The sequence below is a fragment of the Balaenoptera acutorostrata genome, chromosome 12 (assembly GCF_949987535.1).
Source record: "Balaenoptera acutorostrata chromosome 12, mBalAcu1.1, whole genome shotgun sequence".
In the NCBI taxonomy this organism is placed as follows: Eukaryota; Metazoa; Chordata; class Mammalia; order Artiodactyla; family Balaenopteridae; genus Balaenoptera; species Balaenoptera acutorostrata.
In genome coordinates, this window is record NC_080075.1 from 34354699 (window position 1) to 34373881 (window position 19183).

Genomic DNA, 19183 nt, shown 5'->3' on the forward strand with positions numbered 1-19183 from the left:
GTGGGAGATAGTGAATCACAAAAGAAAGGGAGATGTTTGTTTCACACAGTGGAAAGCGCATCTGTGGAAACTGTTCCATTGTTACGGGAAGCCCTTTTAGAAACATACTGTGGAAAATAATGGTTTGACTTATAAAATAATTTGCTCTTGAAACAAAGAGAAAATAGGTTGACCCTTTTCAACCTTTATATGTCTTTTTATTTCGTGGGGGTGGGAACCTACCTAGGTCTGCAACCACCACTCCTTCAGGCTCCCCTCGGGCCTCCCAGCAAAACGTTTATAATCCTTCAGAAGGTTCTACATGGAATCCCTTTGATGACGACAATTTCTCCAAACTCACAGCTGAAGAACTGCTGAACAAGGACTTTGCCAAGCTTGGGGAAGGTGAGTAATTGGTGTCTTTTTGTGATTAACTCTAGAGGGGTACGCATGTGAAAATGTAGGCTTAGGTCTTTCTTTCCTTCAAAGACTTGATTTTGAAGTATATGCACAAATCAGCTTGTATTTTTACTAGGGCACTGAAGTCTCTTCATCCTCAGGAAATCCTGGTCTGTTGTGGGTGGCAGCAAGGAGAGTGGGAAACTTTTAGGAAAGATTGGGTAGCATAGATCAGGATGATAGTGTCAAGCTCGTTCACTCCTTGGAGGAATGTGATGGTACCTTGTCCGAAGTGGGTTTATTATCCCAGAAAGTCGTAGCTGCTTACCCATGAGAGTGTGCCCTCATGTAGACACTGAATCTTCATGATCAGAATTCTCTATTACTGTTCACTGACCCTGGAGAGGAGATCAAATAAATAGAAGGTACCATTTCCACCCTCAAATCCACAGTCTAATTTGGAAGGCAGGATACCCACTCACATACACACACACAGTTGTTGGAAAACAACAGCACACACCCTGGGAAAATTCTACAGTATGATACAGTTCAAAAAAAGTACCTCAGTGTAGACAAAAGCACAGGGTAAAGGAATGATCAGAACGGAGTGAATGATACGAACTTTGACCAAACATTTTAGCTTTATAATTTTATAGACATCTTTTTAAAATCCATACACTTCTTGCCTTTTTTTTTTCTTCATAGGGCGTAGGATTTAACTTTCTTTGACATTTATTGTCAGTTTGTTTCATTGTTATGTATGCCAGTTATTGTTCTGGACTGTAAACAGAAATACCTTCATGTGCTATTGAAAACTAGTATTTTGCACCTGATTAAGTGACTCCCAAGTTTCAAAATTCCTGTATCTATTTTTAGTAATTTCCTGTCACTGTTCTTGTTGTTCAACTGTTGGCTTTTACATTAAGCCATTGTCATTGTGCCCGTCCCTCATAGCATCTCACTACTGCCATCTCTCTTCTCTTTTGCTCTCATAACTACTTTCAACATGGAAAACAGATCATCAAACTCATTAGAATGATGTAGAGATAAATCGATTCAGAGTGAAGGCTGGAGGCATTGTGCTTTGAGTAATGTACTCAAGCTTTAGAGCTTTAGACTTCCTTTCTTTCCTCAGCTGTTTCTCAGTTACTGCAGTGACTAGACAAGGACCTTTGAATAGCCAACGTGTTGCCATAATGCAGTAAAATGAGTCAAGTCTAGATGTCGGTTTGGAGGGTGCCCTTCACCCCTGGCCTGTGTGTGCATCATGGGATTCTGCTGGGATGAACCGAGTGGTATTTTGTCCCTCCAGGCAAACATCCTGAGAAGCTTGGAGGCTCAGCTGAGAGTTTGATCCCAGGCTTTCAACCAACCCAAGGTGATACTTTTGCCGCTTCCTCATTTTCTGCTGGAACTGGTTAGTATGGCGAACACCTGAAACTCAAGACTCACTGTTGTCACCTTCCCACTGGTTTCCAGTCCACAGATAACCCTAGCATGCCAGTGAGCCCCAGATCCTGGTGGTAACATAATTTTCTTCATTCTGAAGATTTCCTATAAAAAGATCGGGATAAAAACAGATCTAGAATCACTTTGAATTAGAATGGCAGGGTGATCTGGCAGTAGTATACAGGATTTGTTCTCTCAAGTCCACATACATGTTTTTAAGCAAATATTTCTAAATTTCAGGAACATCACTCTGTTAATCTCTTGTAATTGCTTAGGTTCTTTGAAATGACTTGAAGAATTCTAAGAATTAGATGCTCTATCCTATATCTGAGTCTCTTCTATGCTGTGTTTTTGTGCATGTGTGTGTGTGCTTATGGGGACAGGGAGATATCTTTTTATTTTTTTTATTTTTTTCTGAAAAAGTTTTATTGTGCACAGAGGGGAAGGGCTCAGTCCTTCTTGGCTGCCGCCTTCCTCATGGCGGCCAGGACATTGCTCAGCTCCTCTCTCTTCCTCTTGGCACAGATGTGCCCCCCCCACCCTTTTCTTGATGAACTTGAAGGCCCGCTTGTCCCTGGAGACCTTGAGCAGCTCCATGGCCCGCCGTTCATAAGAGGCGAAGCCGCACACCTCCTGGATCATGTCCCGCACAAACTTGGTGTGCTTGGTGAGGTGCCCGTGGCGGCGGCTGTGCCTCGGCTTGCTCACATTCTTGGTCACCTTGTGGCTCCTGTTGAGGTCCACAGCCATGGGGTAGCGCAGAGCCATGGCTGCTGCTCTTCAATGGCTGCTGCTCTTCAATGGCTGCTGCGGCGGAAGCGAGATATCTTTTTAAATGAGACGTTTAAAAAAATTCTACAAGTAATAATAAAAACCTAATTTTCCTTTTTATTAATAAATAACATACATATTTAGTAATTTATAGAAGAGCACAGAGAAGAAAGTTAAAAGCCCCATGATCTCACCCCTGAGAAATTAGCATAGGGATACCATTTTGATGTCTGTTAGTGGCATTTAACCTTTTTAGGGTCACAGATATCTTTGTGAATCTAAGGGAAGTTACAGATCTTCTCTTTCACAAAAATACATGTGTCCACAATTTTGTGCACAATTTTCAGCCTCAGTTTATGACTCTAAGGTACATTTTTATAGTCATATTTTAAAGCCTAATTTTTTTTGCTTATAAAATTTAGCATGTTTCCCCCATATCATTAAAGAAGCTCCTCGAATATAACTTTTAAAATATCTACATTAAATTCCTTTATATGGATACATCCTAATGTATTTAACCAGGTACCTCTTTTTTAAACATTAATTTGATGTCAATGTTTTACTGTTATAAATTCCTCAGCAATGGATGTGAGGGTTTTTTTTGTTTTTTTTTTTTTTTTTAGATTTATTTTATTTATTTATTTTTTATTTTTGCCTGCATTGGGTCTTCGTTGCCGCGTGCAGGCTTTCTCTAGTTGCAGCGAGCGGGGGCTACTCTGTTGCAGTGCACGGGCTTCTCATTGCAGTGGCTTCTCTTGTTGTGGAGCACGGGCTCTGGGCGCACGGGCTCCAGTAGTTGTGGCACATGGGCTCAGTGGGTTGTGGCTCATGGGCTCTAGAGCGCAGGCTCAGTAGTTGTGGTGCACGGGCTTAGTTGCTCTGCAGCATGTGGGATCTTCCCGGACCAGGGCTCGAACCCGTGTCCCCTGCACTGGCAGGCGGATTCTTAACCACGGCGCCACCAGGGAAGCCCGGATGTGAGGTTTTGAATATGTTCTTTGTAGGATATGGAATTTGATATCCTTCAAAATTGATCTTTTTAATTATATTGATTAATTTCTGCTTTTAACTTTTCATATTCTTTCTTCCTGCTTTCTTTGGGTGTATCAGTATTTTTCTAACCTTGTAAATTTATTTCTGATTAGAACTTTGGCTGTTATTCCATAACATTTGCCATGTAACACTCTATTTATTTATTTATTTATTTATTTATTTATTTTTTATTTTATTTTATTTTATTTTTGGCTGCGTTGGGTCTTAGTTGTGGTACTCGGAATCTTCCTCGCGGTATGTGGGATCCTCCGCTGTGGTGCGTGGGCTCCTCGTTGTGGTGCGTGGGCTTCTCTCTGGTTGTGGCGTGTGGGCTCTCTAGTTGGGGCGCAGGGCTCCAGAGTGTGTGGGCTCTGTAGTTTCAGCATGCGGGCTCTGTAGTTGTGGCCCACGTGCTCAGTAGTTGCGGCTCATGGGCTTCGTTGCCCCACAGCATGTGGGATCTTAGTTCCCCGACCAGGGATCCAACCCGTGTCCCCTGTATTGGGAGGTGGATTCTTAACCACTGGACCACCAGGGAAGTCCCTGTAATGCTCTCTTATTCTCATTCTTTTCTGGATGTTTTTAAATTTTAATGTTTAAGTTTTGATTTCTTTACCCTAGAGTTATTTAGGATATATTTTCATTGCATTGTGATAATATGGCCTCTGCAGTTTTTTCTCTTGGGTATTATGGAGGTGTTCGTTATTCATTTTGTAAATGTTCTATGAGAATTAGTAGTTTCCATTTCAATAAATACTAATCTACAACATGATTTTTAATGGAAGAACAATAACATTGTATTTAACATCCCCTTTGATGAATACTTAGGTTGTTACTAATTTTCACCACATAAACATTCTTGAAGCCAAATTTTTATTCATATCCTTTAAAATTTCTTTAAGATAGCTTTTAGGGGATTATTTGCTAAATCAAAAGATATGTGTAATTAAGGCTTTTGGTGCCGATTTCCAAATTGCCCTCCAAGAATGCTATACAGATTTTATTTCAGTCAACAGTGAATGAGTAATTTTCACCTCTTTTTCCCAGCCAGACCAGCTCAGAGGCTGTAGACAAAGGACATTGTTTACTGGCCATTTTTATTTCTTTTGGGATTTGTGTTGTTCATGTCCTTTTTTTGTTTTTAATGTGCTGTGTTTATTTTGTTCTTAATATGTAAGAGCTCTTCATGTGTCATATTGTAAACTTTTCCCCCAGTTTGTCATTTGTCCTATGCAAGTATTATCTCATCTGACCCTCTCAACAGCCCTCCGAGGTTACCACATCATCCCCACATCAGTTAAGGCTGAGGTAACTGAGCACACAGGCTAGTCTCTTTCCCAGGGTCACATAGCTAGTAAGTGGCAGAGCTGGGACACCGACCCTCTGGCTCTAGAACTTCCTCTCTCAGGTTTTCTGCCGCATAATAAGGCAAATTTAATAATAGTGTCCTAGAAAATCATCTATAGTTTCAAAATTTTTTTAATAAAATAGAAGAATACATTTAAATCTCTTATAGTATTTTCTTTGCATACATCAATTTTATGGTATGTATTTGTGTTTCTCTTTTTCTTGGTAACTCTAGCTAGAGATTTGCTGTTTTATTACCTTTCAAAGACAACTCTATAGAACTACTCTTTTTCTGTCTTCTAATTCTTTATCTTTTGCCTTTATCTTTTTGATTACAGTTCCCTATTTTTCTTAGGTTCACTTTTGCTGATTTCAAGAAGAACACATAGTAAAATTTTTTTAAATTCTTTAAAAAAAAAAGTATTTAGAGTTTTTCTCTCAATATAACAGTGATTTTCATCTGGCATGAGAATGGGGAGGGAGGCTAATTATAATTTCCAGGAAGACTTTTTCGCAGATAATCTACTATTCTCTTGCCTCTTTCTTGCTCCAGGTGCCCACCCCACCCCAGCCTTTGAGGATTACACTGTTATTGAGAGTGCTTTCTTTTTTTTTTTTTTTTTCTCAAACATCTTTATTGAAGTATAATTGCCTTACAATAGTGTGTTAGCATCTGCTTTATAACAAAGTGAATCAGTTATACATATACACTATGTTCCCATTTCTCTTCCCTCTTGCATCTCCCTCCCTCCCACCCTCCCCATCCCACCCCTCTAGGTGGTCACAAAGCACCGAGCTGATCTCCCTGTGCTATGCGGCTGCTTCCCACTAGCTATCTATTTTACATTTGGTAGTGTATATATGTCCATGACACTCTCTTACCCTGTCACATCTCACCCCACCCCCTCCCCATATCCTCAAGTCCATTCTCTAGTAGGTCTGTGTCTTTATTCCCGTCTTGCCACTAGGTTCTTCATGGCCTTTTTTTTTTTTTTTTCCCTTAGATTCCATATATATGTGTTAGCATACTGTATTTGTTTTTCTCTTTCTGACTTACTTCACTCTGTATGACAGACTCTAACTCCATCCACCTCATTACAAATACCTCCATTTCATTTCTTTTTATGGCTGAGTAATATTCCATTGTATATATGTGCCACATCTTCTTTATCCATTCATCTGTCGATGGACACTTAGGTTGCTTCCATGTCCTGGCTATTGTAAATAGAGCTGCAATGAACATTTTGGTACATGACTCTTTTTGACCTATGGTTTTCTCAGGGTATATGCCCAGTAGTGGGATTGCTGGGTCGTATGGTAGTTCTATTTGTAGTTTTTTAAGGAACCTCCATACTGTTCTCCATAGTGGCTGTATCAATTTACATTCCCACCAACAGTGCAAGAGTGTTCCCTTTCCTCCACACCCTCTCCAGCATTTACTGTTTCTAGATTTTTTGATGATGGCCATTCTGACCGGTGTGAGATGATATCTCATTGTAGTTTTGATTTGCATTTCTCTAATGATTAATGATGTTGAGCATTCTTTCATGTGTCTGTAGGCCATCTGTATATCTTCTTTGGAGAAATGTCTATTTAGATCTTCTGCCCATTTTTGGATTGGGTTGTTCGTTTTTTTGTTATTGAGCTGCATGAGCTGCTTGTAAATCTTGGAGATTAATCCTTTGTCAGTTGCTTCATTTGCAAATATTTTCTCCCATTCTGAGGGTTGTCTTTTGGTCTTGTTTATGGTTTCCTTTGCTGTGCAAAAGCTTTTCAGTTTCATTAGGTCCCATTTGTTTATTTGTGTTCTTATTTCCATTTCTCTGGGAGCTGGGTCAAAAAGAATCTTGCTGTGATGTATGTCATAGAGTGTTCTGCCTATGTTTTCCTCTAAGAGTTTGATAGTGTCTGCCCTTACACTTAGGTCTTTAATCCATTTTGAGTTTATTTTTGTGCATGGTGTCAGGGAGTGTTCTAATTTCATACTTTTACATGTTCCTGTCCAATTTTCCCAGCACCACTTATTGAAGAGGCTGTCTTTTCTCCACTGTATATGCTTGCCTCCTTTATCAAAGATAAGTTGACCATATGTGTGTGGGTTTATCTCTGGGCTTTCTATCCTGTTCCATTGATCTATATTTCTGTTTTTGTGCCAATACCAAACTGTCTTGATTACTGAAGCTTTGTAATATAGTCTGAAGTCAGGGAGCCTGATTCCCCCAGCTCCATTTTTCGTTCTCAAGATTGCTTTGGCTATTCGGGGTCTTTTGTGTTTCCATACAAATTGTGAAATTTTTTGTTCTAGTTCTGTGAAAAATGCCAGTGGTAGTTTGATAGGGATTGCATTGAATCTGTAGATTGCTTTGGGTAGTAGAGACATTTTCACAATGTTGATTCTTCCAATCCAGGAACATGGTATATCTCTCCATCTATTTGTATCATCTTTAATTTCTTTCATCAGTGTCTTATAATTTTCTGCATACAGGTCTTTTGTCTCCTTAGGTAGGTTTATTCCTAGATATTTTATTCTTTTTGTTGCAATGGTAAATGGGAGTGTTTTCTTAATTTCACTTTCAGATTTTTCGTCATTAGTGTATAGAAATGCAAGAGATTTCTGTGCATTAATTTTGTATCCTGCTACTTTACCAAATTCATTGATTAGCTCTAGGAGTTTTCTGGTAGCCTCTTTAGGATTCTCTATGTATAGTATCATGTCGTCTGCAAATAGTGACAGCTTTACTTCTTCTTTTCCGATTTGGATTCCTTTTATTTCTTTGTCTTCTCTGATTGCTGTGGCTAACACTTCCAAAACTATGTTGAATAATAGTGGTGAGAGTGGGCAACCTTGTCTTGTTCCTGATCTTAGTGGAAATGGTTTCAGTTTTTCACCATTGAGGACAATGTTGGCTGTGGGTTTGTCATATATGGCCTTTATTATGTTGAGGAAAGTTCCCTCTATGCCTACTTTCTGCAGGGCTTTTATCATAAATGGGTGTTGAATTTTGTCAAAAGCTTTCTCTGCATCTATTGAGATGATCATATGGTTTTTCTCCTTCAATTTGTTAATATGGTGTATCACATTGATTGATTTGCGTATATTGAAGAATCCTTGCATTCCTGGGATAAACCCCACTTGATCATGGTGTATGATCCTTTTAATGTGCTGTTGGATTCTGTTTGCTAGTATTTTGTTGAGGATTTTTGCATCTATGTTCATCAGTGATATTGGCCTGTAGTTTTCTTTCTTTGTGACATCTTTGTCTGGTTTTGGTATCAGGGTGATGGTGGCCTCGTAGAATGAGTTTGGGAGTGTTCCTCCTTCTGCAATATTTTGGAAGAGTTTGAGAAGGATAGGTGTTAGCTCTTCTCTAAATGTTTGATAGAATTCGCCTGTGAAGCCATCTGGTCCTGGGCTTTTGTTTGTTGGAAGGTTTTTAATCACAGTTTCAATTTCAGTGCTTGTGATTGGTCTGTTCATATTTTCTATTTCTTCCTGGTTCAGTCTCGGCAGTTTGTGCATTTCTAAGAATCTGTCCATTTCTTCCAGGTTGTCCATTTTATTGGCATATAGTTGCTTGTAGTAATCTCTCATGATCTTTTGTATTTCTGCAGTGTCAGTGGTTACTTCTCCTTTTTCATTTCTAATTCTATTGATCTGAGTCTTCTCCCTTTTTCTCTTGATGAGTCTGGCTAATGGTTTATCAATTTTGTTTATCTTCTCAAAGAACCAGCTTTTAGTTTCATTGATTTTTGCTATTATTTCCTTCATTTCTTTTTCATTTATTTCTGACCTGATCTTTATAATTTCTTTCCTTCTGCTGGCTTTGGGGTTTTTTTGTTCTTCTTTCTCTAATTGCTTTAGGTGCAAGGTTAGGTTGTTTATTCGAGATGTTTCCTGTTTCTTGAGGTAGGCTTGTATTGCTATAAACTTCCCTCTTAGCACTGCTTTTGCTGTGTCCCATAGGTTTTGGGTCGTCGTGTCTCCATTGTCATTTGTTTCTAGGTATTTTTTGATTTCCCCTTTGATTTCTTCAGTAATCACTTCGTTATTAAGTAATGTATTGTGTAGCCTCCATGTGTTTGTATTTTTTACAGATCTTTTCCTGTAATTGATATCTAGTCTCATAGCGTTGTGGTCGGAAAAGATACTTGATACGATTTCAATTTTCTTAAATTGACCTAGGCTTGATTTGTGACCCAAGATATGATCTATCCTGGAGAATGTTCCATGAGCACTTGAGAAAAATGTGTATTCTGTTGATTTTGGGTGGAATGTCCTATAAATATCAATTAAGTCCATATTGTTTAATGTATCATTTAAAGCTTGTGTTTCCTTATTTATCTTCATTTTGGATGATCTGTCCATTGGTGAAAGTGGGGTGTTAAAGTCCCCTACTATGATTGTGTTGCTGTCAATTTCCCCTTTTATGGCCGTTAGTATTTGCCTTATGTATTGAGGTGCTCCTATGTTGGGTGCATAAATATTTACAATTGTTATACCTTCCTCTTGGATCGATCCCTTGATCATTATATAGTGTCCTTCTTTGTCTCTTGTAATAGTCTTTATTTTAAAGTCTATTTTGTCTGATATGAGAATTGCTACTCCAGCTTTCTTTTGATTTCCATTTGCATGGAATATCTTTTTCCATCCCCTCACTTTCAGTCTGTATGTGTCCCTAGGTCTGAAGTGGGTCTCTTGTAGACAGCATATGTATGGGTCTTGTTTTTGTATCCATTCAGCCAGCCTGTGTCTTTTGGTGGGAGCATTTAATCCATTTACATTCAAGGTAATTATCGATATGTATGTTCCTATTCCCATTTTCTTAAATGTATTGGGTTTGTTATTGTAGGTGTTTTCCTTCTCTTGTGTTTCTTGCCTAGAGAATTTCCTTTAGCATTTGTTGTAAAGCTGGTTTGGTGGTGCTGAACTCTCTCAGCTTTTGCTTGTCTGTAAAGGTTTTAATTTCTCCATCGAATCTGAATGAGATCCTTGCTGGGTAGAGTAATCTTGGTTGTAGGTTTTTCTCCTTCATGACTTTAAGTATATCCTGCCACTCCCTTCTGGCTTGCAGAGTTTCTGCTGAGAGATCAGATGTTAACCTTATGGGGATTCCCTTGTGTGTTATTTGTTTTTTTTCCCTTGCTGCCTTTAATATGTTTTCCTTATATTTAATTTTTGACAGTTTGATTAATATGTGTCTTGGCGTGTTCCTCCTTGGGTTTATCCTGTATGGAACTCTCTGTGCTTCCAGGACTTGATTAACTATTTCCTTTCCCATATTAGGGAAGTTTTCAACTATAATCTCTTCAAAAATTTTCTCAGTCCCTTTCTTTTTCTCTTCTTCTTCTGGTACCCCTATAATTCGAATGTTGGCACGTTTAATGTTGTCCCAGAGGTCCCTGAGACTGTCCTCAGTTCTTTTCATTCTTTTTTCTTTATCCTGCTCTGTAGTAGTTATTTCCACCATTTTATCTTCCAGGTCACTTATCCTTTCTTCTGCCTCAGTTATTCTACTATTGATCCCATCTAGAGTATTTTTAATTTCATTTATTGTGTTTTTCATCATTGCTTGGTTCCTCTTTAGTTCTTCTACATCCTTGTTAAATGTTTCTTGCATTTTGTCTATTCTATTTCCAAGATTTTGGATCATCCTTACTATCATTATTCTGAATTCTTTTTCAGGTAGACTACCTATTTCCTCTTCATTTGTTAAGTCCGGTGTGTTTTGAGCCTGCTCCTTCATCTGCTGTGTGTTTTTCTGTCGTCTCATTTTGCCTATCTTACTGTGTTTGGGGTCTCCTTTTCACAGGCTGCAGGTTCGTAGTTCCCGTTGTTTTTGGTATCTGTCCCCAGTGGCTAAGGTTGGTTCAGTGGGTTGTGTAGGCTTCCTGGTGGAGGGAACTAGTGCCTGAATTCTGGTGGATGAGGCTAGATCTTGTCTTTCTGGTGGGCACGTCCACGTCTGGTGGTGTATTTTGGGGTGTCTGTGGCCTTAGTTTGATTTTAGGCAGCCTCTCTGCTAATGGATGGGGTTGTGTTCCTGTCTAGCTAGTGGTTTGGCATAGGGTGTCCAGCACTGTAGCTTGCTGGTCGTTGAGGGAAGCTGGGTCTTGATGTTGAGATGGAGATCTCTGGGAGATTTTTGCCGTTTGGTATTACGTGGAGCTGGGAGCTCTCTTGTGGACCAGTGTTCTGAAGTTGGCTCTCCCACCTCAGAGGCACGGCCCTGATGCCTGGCTGGAGCACCAAGAGCCTTTCGTCCACACGGCTCAGAGTAAAAGGGAGAAAAAATAGAAAGAAAGAAAGAAAGAGGCTATAATATAGTGAAGTAAAATAAAGCTATTGTAAAGCAAAGCTATACAGACAAAATCTCACCCAGAAGCATATACATATACACTCACAAAAAAAAGGAAAAGGGGAAAAATTAATATCTCCTGCTCCCAGAGTCCACCTCCTGAATTTGGGATGATTCGTTGTCTATTCAGGTATTCAACAGATGCAGGCACATCAAGTTGTTTGTGGAGTTTTAATCCGCTGCTTCTGAGGCTGCTGGGAGAGATTTCCCCTTCTCTTCCCTGTTCGCACAGCTCCTGGGGTTCAGCTTTGGATTTGGACCCGCCTCTGCGTGTAGGTCGCCTGAGGGCGTCTGTTCCCCGCCCAGACAGGACGGGGTTAAAGGAGCAGCTGCTTCGGGGGCTCTGGCTCACCCAGGCCGCGGGGAGGGAGCGGTACGGAGGAGGCGGGGCGAGCCTGCGGCGGCCGAGGCCGGCGTGACGTTGCACCAGCTCGAGGCGCGCAGTGCATTCTCCCGGGGATGTTGTCCCCGGATCCCGGGACCCCGGCAGTGGCGGGCTGCACAGGCTCCCGGGAGGGGAGGTGTGGAGAGTGACCTGTGCTCACACACAGGCTTTTTGGAGGCGGCAGCAGCAGCCCCAGCGTCTCACGCCCGTGAGAGTGCTTTCTAATAGCTGTGTGTTTCCCTTGTAAGAAAAAACTCAAGTTTTAACCATATCCCATAAGTCTTCATATGATGTTCTCATTGTTAATATTTTGGAACAGGCATTGGAATTATTTGGAAGGTGTGTTTTTTAATATTAAATAGTGAAAATTTCTTTGTGTGCTATTTTTTATTTTTAGCTTTGTTGTCTGGTCTGTATAATTTTTAAATTTATTGGTATTTTGGTCTGGTTGAAAGTGCTTCAAGTTGGATATGCCAAATAGTTGACTAAATATACCAAATGTATAAAGCATTGGTCATTGTCCTTGAGATAAAATGTCACAATGATGACTAGTTATGGTGCTGGGTAGGATATAGTTTCCCTGGAAAGGGGGTCGTGGAATAAGCCCTAGGAGGGTCTTCTTTGATGCTGAATCCCAGCATTTAGTGCAGTGCTTGGCTCAGTACAGATTTGTTGAATGAAGGAAAGGAGTCACTTTTTGCCAAAGGATAGGAGCTTGGATTCACCACTGTTAATAATAGACGTCCCTAATCATTTTCCATCCACTTCCAGTTTTAATGCCTAATTCTTTCTTATCATACATTTTATGTTTTGTTGTTTGTCTGTATGAACTGTTTTTTAAAGAGTTGTTTTTTGCTTTTATTTTTGCCTCTTCTCCCCTTAATGCTTACTTTGAAGGTTGTAAATGGCAGTATTTTTTTTAACGGCCCAGCCATTAGAAAACACATATTTGAGTAAAGTTAGGACAATAATACTAGCGAACATATGTTGAGTACATGCTGCGTGCTAAGCCCACTGGGTAAGTGCTTTTATGTACATTATCTCCAGTGATCCCTCACAACAGCCCATGAGAGGCTAAGTGACCTGCCCAAGGTCGTAGGTGGAGAATGACAGTGTAGAAATTTGTACCTGGGCAGCCCAGCGCAGAAGCTGTAGTTGTAACCACATCTCAGAAATCTTATAAATCAGTGACACTAAGCTTTTACAGGCATTACAAAACATCTTCATATTTTCCTCAATTTATCCAGCACTTTTCTATGAACATTTGGTATTTTCCCTTCGTTTGCATTTGTGGTGTGAATGAAGAAGAATCTTCATTCTTTACAAATGAAAGAAAATTATATCTAAATCCCTGAAATTAATGTGTCCTCACTTGGTTGAAGTTCAAGGTGGCACCATTTTCTCCAAGTTTTCTAATCAAGCTCAGACCGTTCACTGATTTGAAACCTTCTAACCAACCAAGGGAGGAGAGAAGCAGGAAATTTGGTAATGAGTTGGGGAGGATGACACAAGGGTTATCCTTAACATTTTTATGGTAAAAGCTGCAAAAATGTTACTAAACTGTGTTCATACATTAGAGGAGGAACAGGCAGACAATTAAAACTTGACATTGTGCCTCTTTATTTAAAATACAGTAAGTCCCCTACATATGAACGAGTTCCGTTCCAAGAGCACATTCGTTAAGTCCAGTTTGTTCATAAGTCCAATTTGTTCGTAAGTCCAACAAAGTTGGCCTAGGTACCCAACTAACACAGTCAGCTATATAGTACTGTACTGCAATAGGTTTATAATACTTTTCACACAAATGATACATAAAAAACAAACACAAAAAATAAAGAAAACATTTTTAATCTTACAGTACAGTACCCTGAAAAGTACAGTAGTACAGTACAACAGCTGGCATACAGGGGCTGGCATCTAGTGAACAGGCAAGAAGAGTTACTGACTGGAGGAGGGAGAGGAGGTGGGAGATGGTAGAGCTGAAGGATCGTCAGCAATAGGAGACAGAGGGCAAGCTGCACGTGACAACGTATGCCAGACACGTGAACTAACTTACGTGATTGGACATAGGAACGCACGTTCACATCTTCGAAAGTTCTCAACTTGAAGGTCGTATGTAGGGGACTTACTGTATTTTTCTGTTGATAAATTATATACATTCATTTGCTAAAACCCCAAGGAAGCAAGATTGAAAAACTCATGACCCCATTCCAAGAGGAAAGCATTGCTAACATTTAACAATATTTATGTCCATAGTTTTATTTCTGTGTACATACTTTTTTCAAACATGAATTATACTATACATTCAATTTCATAATTTGTTATTTTTCTTTTAATATATTTCATCATATCTCAATTTAAAATATTTCAGAGACTAAGAGCAGTGATTTTAACCCTTCTCTTCCTCCACAGACCTTTAAAGAAGCTTAGTTAAAAGCCCACTTGAATGATATTCTTAAAATGACAAAATTATAGAGACTGGGACAGGAGTAAGGAGTGGGTATGACTATAAAGGAGTACAAGGAAGTTCTTCTGTTTGAGGGAATAGTTGTGTATCATTGTTGTGGTGCTTAGGCTAATTTATACGTACTATCAAATGGCAAGGAACTATACACACACACACACACACACGCACACACACAAATGTGAGTACATGTGAAAACTGAACAGAGTTTAGTTAACAGAATTGCCCTGGTGTCAGTGATATTGAACTATAGTTGTGTAAGAACTCACCACTGGGGGAAGCGGGTTGAAGGGTTCACAGGGTTCTATGTACTGCAACTTCCTATGATTCTACAGTTACTTGAAAATTAAAAGTTTTTTTTACATCCACTTTATAAAAGGCTAAATTAGATTTTAATTCAGGAACTAACTCATTATTAAAATGCAAGGTAAAGAATGGTAAAGTAGGAGCCAGGAGACCTGTGTTTTGATCCTGGGTCTGCTGGTTGACCTCTGTCTAGTCTCTTAACTTCTGGGCTTCATTTTCTTTTCTGGAAAATAAGAAAATTATGGTAGAAAATGCTGAGTTCCCTTCAGGCTCTCATATTCCATAGGGTGTATAGATTTCTGTAAATCTATAAGTTTGCCAAATATAGGATGAATGCCAATAGTATGGTAGATGTAGTCCAGAGGTTAGGGTTTATCTAACCTTCCAATAGGCAAGAAATCTGTTTCTGTCTCTTTCTGTCTACCTAGCACTACATTAGACATTTGGTGATAGAATAGGACTCAGTCCCTAAAGGACCTCAAGAGGGAATAGAATAGGACTCTGTCCCTAAAGGACCTCAAGAGGGAAATGGGCACATAGGAAGTACCTATACACATATTGTAAATTTCAAAATAGACAAAGTTTGTTTACCTACCAAAATGTGTGATAAGGATAGTAGTAATTGCAATAGGAATTCTGAAAGAGATCACTGTAGACTGCAGTATCTAAGGAAGACGTGGAATTTCAGATGTACGAATATCCTACTTTTACCATTAATTGCATCTCAGACTATGTTGCAAGGACCAGATTGTACATCTCAGACATACTTTGCTATTGCATTGAATTATATCCACTCATTCCTCTTTATTCTGCCTCTAAATTTAGACTTACTCTATAGTTTGAGTTGGGTTAATAGATGGTAAATACATCTGGATTTACTTGATGTTTTCTGCTTTTCTCTTTTTTTCCTCCCTCTTCTTGACCCTTCCTTCCCCTCCAACCAATTCCAGCTGAAAAAAGGAAGGGTGGGCAGACTGTGGATTCTAGCCTTCCTCTTCTAAGTGTATCTGATCCTTTCATTCCTCTTCAAGTACCTGATGCACCAGGTAGGTAAATAAAACTGATCTGAAGTTAAGTTACATCCCAGGGCTTCTTGAGAGTTCTGTTTTAAACACTCCATGAAAAGGACCTGAATTCCAAGACCTAATAATAGGTGCTGTTGTATATTTTTACTGTCTCAATAAGAGGCGCAAAATTCTCTTGTGGGGTCACTAGTCCTCAGCAAAGATAATAAATTCAGCTCAGATTATACCAAGTTGTATTCCACATCATGTCAGTCTTAAGTTTCATATCCTTGACCGTGTTAATGGTAATATAAAGGGCCTGTATCGCAAAGAGCATTAGTTCAGTGTGATTATAACAATGTGGGGGGAAACCTATAAGCCTATGATAGAAGGAACAAAATGCTAATGGTGTAGTATAATGATTGGATTTTGAGTGACTTCCTGTTCCTATTTTGCTATAATGTGCTTTTATTTTTAAAAAATAAAAATACATAATAAAATTTGATAGGGAGTGTGAGTCAGGAGACCTAGGTTCCACTACCTTCCACTATCTGGGCTTGACTCTTCATCATTGAAATAAGTAGTTCTAATCTCCCCTACTGTCTGCTCTGTACCGATTTTTAAGTAAGCAGTCTAAAAAAGTAAGAAACGGTTAGTGTGGTCTGATTGAAATAGCTTTTGAAACAATATCATTGGATGCTTTCCATTTGGAGTTCGTGAATGCCAAAGATTTCTCTTCGCGCTCCCCTCCCCATCCTTTTGGGGGAAGGGGAGCAGGATGTGAGGAACAGAAGCCGCATTTTCTCTTCTTTTTCAGTCTCTTTGAAAAAGCAAATAGATCCAGCTCCTTAGAAACAGCTGACAGTCATTTTGCTGCTGATAGTTTTTTCTTTTTTCCCATTCTTACCCCTGTCGATTTCTTAAACTAAAAGTCTTAAACTAAAAGAATCTGCTTGGTTTTTCTTCTCTCCCAAAATGTCAAAGGGATTTATTTGATTGCCTCAAGATTGGAAGTGATTGTGAAGTGCATATCCTCTACTTACTAAGACAGACCACAGCTAGGTTACCAAGACGGTTTTTATTTCTTTAAGTAGTTTGTTGACCCTTCTAAGAGAAAGAAGAAATTTGCCCTGATCAGGTAGTATTGTGTAACTTTATAGCTTGCTGGACCTGGAGGTAGGTCAAAAATATCTAAAGTCACTAGGGAATGATTCAGGATAGGGTAGTTAAAGAAAAGAGAAGAAAGAATCAAATAGAGGTCCTTTTCTCTGTTGCATTCATCAGGTATGCCCAGCAGGGCCAAGACAGGCCAGTTTCAAGCAGAAGGCTAGAAAGGATGGGCTGTAAACTCAAGCTGGGGCCCACTGGCTTCTTTTTGCTCCCTTTTGTGGCAGTCATAAAATCAGACAAGGGAAAAGGGATTATTGAGGCATTCTCCCTTTGGTACCCCTTTGGGTCCATGCCTTGCTCTTACCCAGATAGCCCATGGGCTGCAGAACTGGAAGGGTGACCTCTTGGCACAAGCTAGAGGATGAAAGCATAAATCAGACATGTCACTCCTTTGCAGTCCAGTGAATTCTCAAATCACTGAGCAAAAAATCCAGGCTTCTTACCATACCTACAAGACCCTGACTAGTCTGGCCCTTGGCTACCCTTCTAACCTGAGCTCATAGCATTCTTCCCTTCAGTCTTTCCTCCAATAAGCTAAGCTAAGCTTATTCCCACATCAGGGCCTTTGCACTTTCTGGTACTCTGCCTGGAAAGCTTTTCCTTCTTGTCATTCAACATTTGGGTCTCAGCTTAATTGCTGTCTTCTCGGAGAGGCCCGACGTGGTCCCACGGGCACTGTCACTCACACCCCCTGGCTTTTTTCTTCATAGCATTTATCACGACATTGTCTGTTTCTAATTGTTCATTCCTCTTTCTCCCCCAGAATGTCAGTGTCCTGAGGGAGGGACCTTGTCTGTCTTATTTACCAGTGTACTGTTAATGCTGAGAACACTGCCGGGTGTAGCTGGCACTCAATGAGTGTTTGCAGATTAGATGAATAAAGTAAATGAAACCTGAGGTTGAAAGGCTTTTGGCAGCCCCATTACCCTCCATTTCCGTCCCCAGCTGCCAAACACCAGACTACTATCTCCATAGCCTTCCATCTGTGAGTCCGCCAACCCCTAGCCAGGCCTCCTTCCCACTCTTGAGGGGGCATAAACAGAGGCACAGCCCACATGTCAGGAAGCTGCCAAACCCTGGGATGAAAGTAGTAGCTAAGCTCAGCAGATCGTTCAGCTCCTCCTTTCATGATGCTCTCCAGAATTTGGGCTAAGTATGGCATGTGACCGCTGTGTCTTTGATTACTTTATTTACTATTATATGCCCAGCCTGTAGCACATTCAGTTATATAGCTCCTTTATCCCTGTATCCTTCCTCAGCATCTTGAAATGCCCGAGTGAGGAAAGGGCTGAGAGTTTACAGTCTCTGGTACCTTGGCAAACTGCAGGTTTGTCTCCTGCCCCTCAAAGCAAGCAGTTTGTCACTCCCTCCACCGGTGGTGGACACCGGTCAGGTGTGTTGGTTGGTTGGTTTGGTTTGCATACATGCTTCCCTCCCACACTCAGCCTTCCTGATGGTGAGAGTCGTGGAACCTTAGTCTCCTGACAACTATGCCTTTTGTGACTTAACATTTTATTTTATGCTTTTTAAACGTGTTCACATATAATTTCCTTTGAGCCAGAAATAATACTGACTGGTGGGTATGTCCAGTAATCTCTCTCTTCGTGAATAAGGAAGTGAGGCCTTAGTGCTGCTGTGACTGTGCTCCTTTCTCTTGGTGGCTCACAGCACCCACACAGCGAGGGGTCGTTTGGGGACAGATCCCAGCTCAATAAAGCCTTTGACTAGAGAGCTAAATTTAAGGGTTAGGGAAATACAAGAATGGATTTGAACTTGTAAGAGCATGGTTCTGGCCACTTAGTAGCTAAGTGATTTTGGTCAAATTGCTCAAACTCTGTGTTCTCCTCCTCCTCAGCATTGGCCATAGTAAAACCTACCTGTGGACTGGCTTGTGTGGCTCAGATGAAATCATGTATTTGAAATTGCTTTGGGAACTCTAAATTAGTATAAAGATAGGAAGTGCTATAACAGCTTTGGTTCCAGGCCCTTATTCCCAGGGGGGGCAGTCCTAGTTATCAAAAAGTCTTAGCAATGGTAGTTTTGTCTTATAGAAATGAAACTTGCTCTTATGACCTATGACCTTTGCACAACTAAGAGCCATCAAAGTAGAATTCCTTGATATTAGCAATTGTTAAACTCTAAGTGAAGGGACACTGGATAATTGGAGGTGTTTTTCTTTTTTTTTTTTAAGGAGTATTTTTATTTTGCAAAGCATTATAAAACTAATTTTCTTAGAAAATCTGGCATAAAAAAATCACAGCCGAGCATTTGTGTGCTCATAAAGCTGCCACATGAAGCCTAGCTCTAGCGAGCCTCAAAGTATTTCACTGATGTTCATATGCTGTGTGTTCATTTATTTTGCCTTTTATTTGTATTAGGGAACAGATAAGCTATAGGTGGTATCAAAGGTTTAAAAAAATGGTAGAGAAGATTGAGGAATTTTCTCTGAAAATTGGTGGAAAGATTTAATCATTTTTAAAAGTTGTGGTAAAGTATATGTAACGCAGAATTTCCCATTTTA

General features: G+C 39.9%; 1 protein-coding gene and 1 pseudogene across 14 annotated transcripts in view; one reads left to right on the forward strand and one right to left on the reverse strand.

The window, feature by feature from the left end:
- AAK1 (AP2 associated kinase 1) overlaps positions 1 to 19183 on the forward strand; it is a 176351-nt gene that overhangs the window by 122532 nt on the left and 34636 nt on the right. For 10 of the 14 annotated variants that reach the window (XM_057557742.1, XM_057557743.1, XM_057557746.1 and 7 more), the window contains exons 15-17: positions 227 to 384; positions 1691 to 1795; positions 15439 to 15534. In XM_057557742.1, coding sequence (XP_057413725.1) covers positions 227 to 384; positions 1691 to 1795; positions 15439 to 15534 — 359 coding nt within the window. The remainder of the gene's footprint in view (positions 1 to 226; positions 385 to 1690; positions 1796 to 15438; positions 15535 to 19183) is intronic. The other 4 variants (XM_057557744.1, XM_057557751.1, XM_057557750.1 and 1 more) reach the window with 1 other exon arrangement.
- On the reverse strand, positions 2241 to 2609 carry LOC103008017 (60S ribosomal protein L36-like; annotated as a pseudogene).